The sequence below is a fragment of the Schistocerca piceifrons genome, chromosome 2, assembly GCF_021461385.2.
Source record: "Schistocerca piceifrons isolate TAMUIC-IGC-003096 chromosome 2, iqSchPice1.1, whole genome shotgun sequence".
Classification (NCBI taxonomy): Eukaryota; Metazoa; Arthropoda; class Insecta; order Orthoptera; family Acrididae; genus Schistocerca; species Schistocerca piceifrons.
In genome coordinates this window covers 194990626-194994569 of record NC_060139.1, presented here as the reverse complement: position 1 = coordinate 194994569, position 3944 = coordinate 194990626, and the positions used below count along the sequence as shown (strand labels likewise).

Here is a 3944-nt window from a genome sequence, read left to right as displayed (position 1 = left end):
AGGAGCCAGGTCAGGCGAGTAGGGAGCATGAAGAATCACTTCAAAGTTGTTATCACGAAGAAACTGATGCGTAACGTTAGCTCGATGTGCAGGTGCATTGTCTTGGTGAAACAGCACATGCGCAGCCCTTCCTGGACGTTTTCGTTGCAGTGCAGGAAGGAATTTGTTCTTCAAAACATTTTCGTAGGATTCACCTGTTACCGTAGTGCCCTTTGGAACGCAATGGGTAAGGATTACGCCCTCGCTGTCCCAGAACATGGACACCATCATTTTTTCAGATCTGGCGGTTACCCGAAATTTTTTTGGTGGCGGTGAATCTGTGTGCTCCCATTGAGCTGACTGGCGCTTTGTTTCTGGATTGAAAAACGGCATCCACGTCTCATCCATTGTCACAACCGGCGAAAAGAAAGTCCCATTCATGCTGTTGTTGCGCGTCAACATTGCTTGGCAACATGCCACACGGGCAACCATGTGGTCGTCCGTCAGCATTCGTGGCACCCACCTGGATGACACTTTTCGCATTTTCAGGTCGTTATGCAGGATTGTGTGCACAGAACCCACAGAAATGCCAACTCTGGAGGCGATCTGTTCAACAGTCATTCGGTGATCCCCCAAAACAATTCCCTCCACTTTCTCGATCATATCGTCAGACCGGCTTGTGCGAGCCCGAGGTTGTTTCGGTTTGTTGTCACACTGTGTTAAACTGTCGCACCCACGAACGCACTTTCGACACATCCATAACTCCCTCACCACATGTCTCCTTCAACTGTCGATGAATTTAAATTGGTTTCACACCACGCAAATTCAGAAAACGAATGATTGCACGCTGTTCAGGTAAGGAAAACGTCGCCATTTTAAGTATTTAAAACAGTTCTCATTCTCGCCGCTGGCTGTAAAATTCCATCTGCTGTACGGTGCTGCCATCTCTGGGACGTATTGACAATGAACGCGGCCTCATTTTAAAACAATGCGCATGTTTCTATCTCTTTCCAGTCCAGAGAAAAAAAATCGGAGGCCTTAGAACTTGAATGCACCTCGTAGAAACGTCACTTGCCGTTTTCGCATTTCGCATTTTGCTTTGTTGACTATTATTCCGTACTGGTTTATGCGGGCGAACACTGCGGACAGTTGCTTCTCATATGTTTCTGTCGTCGTTGATGAGATTAATATGTCATCAAGATACGTGAAGCATCGTTTCAACCCGCGCAACACTACATCAACAAATCGTTGCATGTTTGAGCTGCTTTCTTTAACCCGATGGGCATTCGGACATATTCGAACAAACCGAAAGGTGTTGTAACTGCTGTTTTCGGTATGTCTTCTTCTGCACTCGGTATCTGGTGATAAGCATTTTTACAATCAATAATGCTGAATATCGTTGCCCCAGCTAATTGATTTGTGAAATCGCGAATATTAGGCACGGGGTAACGAGCTGGTATAGTATGTGCGTTTAACTTCCTGTAATCGCCACATGGTCTCCACGACCCATCATTTTTCTTTACCAAATTTATGGGTGATGCCCACTGTCTGTCAGATCTATAGATCTATGTATGACACCTGATGCCAGTAATGCCTCGAATTCTGCTTTTGCTGCCACGAACCGCTCAGGTGCTAACCTGCACGGTCGTTGATGTATTCGCTGACTGGGCGTGGTGTAAATGCGGTGTACAGTTTTGTGAGTTACTGCTGATTTTTCTGCGCCTGTGTTATCACTTACGGCATGTGACACCGCGTCGTAGTTATTCTTGCCAGCGAGGTAAGTATCTCGTTCCGTGATGCCATTTACTGTCTCTTGATTTCTTTTAATCTGATGATAATGTGCATGTCACAAAGAAAGTCTGCACCCAATATCGCCTCTGACACCTCTGCCAGAATCAAGGTCCACTGACTGCTTTGTGAGAAACCTAAAGCGACTTCGATTTTACGTGTGCCATGAGCAACAATGGGCGACTTATTTGCTGCAGTTAATTGCATAAATGGAGTGCCATCCGTTCCTTGATAGTCAATAAAGGGGAGCCATTCACAACGGATGCCGAGTCTGTTAGGTAGCAACGGTTCGACTTGACGCCTCTGACATAAAGCGTTTGGAGGTGGTAAGAAAATTATTACGTTACTCACCCATCCATAGTTCGCGTCTACCTCACCTCGTTGTTACAGGCGCTCTTCTGTGCTACCGCGGCCCGCTGCTCTTGCTGCTCGCCGCCGCTCACGTTTGGTTGCGCACATGGCTACGAACACTTTGTTGCTCTATCCGCAAAGCGTTGATGGTGCCAACAACCCGTCCTTGTTGAATTTCGTCTTTGGCCTTGCTGTTTTCATTCTGTAACAATTGTGAGACCTGTTGCTGCAATAATGTCATCTGTCATGTTAGTTCTTGTATTTGTTTGCTGAGGTGCGTATGCTGAGTCTTCTGTATTGCTGCTATCACTTCTGACGCTTCTTCCCTGCTAAAGACTGCCATGCAAGCCCTTCTGTGGATTGCCTATGGTCGCATGGACTTTGCATGCTATCTCCAAGAGGTTCTGCATGTTGTCTTTTTTACGAGTTACTAGTGCGGCTTTTACCATGCTTGATAATTGGTCTAACCAGATGTGTTTGAGCGTCGCGTCCGACAATTCTTCTGCGTTGACGATACCGCGCAAATGCTTCCAAAATGCCGACGGTGTCCTGTCACCTATAGCTTCTTCCTTAAGCACCTGCCGTATGTCTTGATTTAACGCTTTACGCATTCTGGTGAGTAGTACAGTTTTCACCGCCGCGTACAGTCGTTCCTCTGGAGGTCGGAGTATTGCATCTTCTGGTGCAGTTGCTGCTCTAGCATCCAGAGCATTCACCGTTATCGCGAACTTCGTCTGCTCATCGTGGATCTTGCTTTGGGCAAACGCCAGCTCAGTCATTGCAAACCATGGCTGCAGTTTGTCAGGCAGGAACTGTGGTGTTCGAATTTTTATGTGCTGCATGTTTTCCGTCGGGCTGTTGGTTTGTACGGTCGCACGCGTGTTTGACGTTGGAGTAATAGGCGTCTCCAATGCTAACTTCAGTGCTTCAAGTTTTTCTTGTATTTGTTTTTGAAGGTTCACGAGCTGCATCTCTTCATTCCTCCATGAACTTTCTGAAGTAGCTGAATTCTCTTGTTTGTAAATCGTAATATTCTTTATGTTCAGTGTTAGGGGTCACCACTAAAGCCACTGAGGCTAATTAATAATTACTTTTGAGAGAGAGTTATGTGTTCAAGAATATAACTTTATTTTTGTATGTCACTGAACACGGAAACAATACCAAAGCCAAGATATATAAAAAGAGATGGCATAACACTAGAACAAAACCAAAGAATAAACACATCATAAACAACATTCTTCACAGAATAAACGCCAAAGTCCACTATGCTACTTCGTTGAGTCACCAGGTGGTTCCTACAGCCTCATTAGTTTCTTGTAACGATGAGAGGATCATCTATCTCCAAAAAAAATTTTCTCAAGAATTAGAAGGTGTGTTCATATTCCGCTCGCCGCCATCCTTTGAGCAGTCGCCATTGAATAGTGGCTGAAAGTAGGGGGTCAGGCATAAAATATAACATATAATGGAAACTGATTAATAATTGCTGCTTGAATAACCAAAAGAAATGAAAGAATAATTGAAAGAAATTGGAAGGTACACATATCCTGGCATTAATATCAACAGATCTTGAATATTCAAAACATATATATTCAGCTTTTAAATTTACATACTTCTTTTTCTTGTTACCACCATTGTGCATCAAGCTTGGTATGATAATACTGGTTCTGGATCGACCCTTCTATGCTCAGGCAAATTCTTCTTGTCTGCTTCAATACTCTCAATGCAGGATTATTGGCACGGGAAAAATGATGAAAAGACTGGTATGTTCGTCATGAATGGATGAATAAACTTTGCTTTCCTAATAACTTTTTATAGCACTTCTTTAA

General features: G+C 44.2%; 1 protein-coding gene across 1 annotated transcript; it reads right to left on the bottom strand.

The window, feature by feature from the left end:
- Positions 1-2447: 2447 nt before the first annotated feature.
- On the bottom strand, positions 2448-2960 carry LOC124775241. Its single transcript, XM_047250078.1, has one exon. It carries the CDS (start codon positions 2958-2960, stop codon positions 2448-2450), a length of 513 nt encoding a protein of 170 aa, XP_047106034.1.
- Positions 2961-3944: the final 984 nt, after the last annotated feature.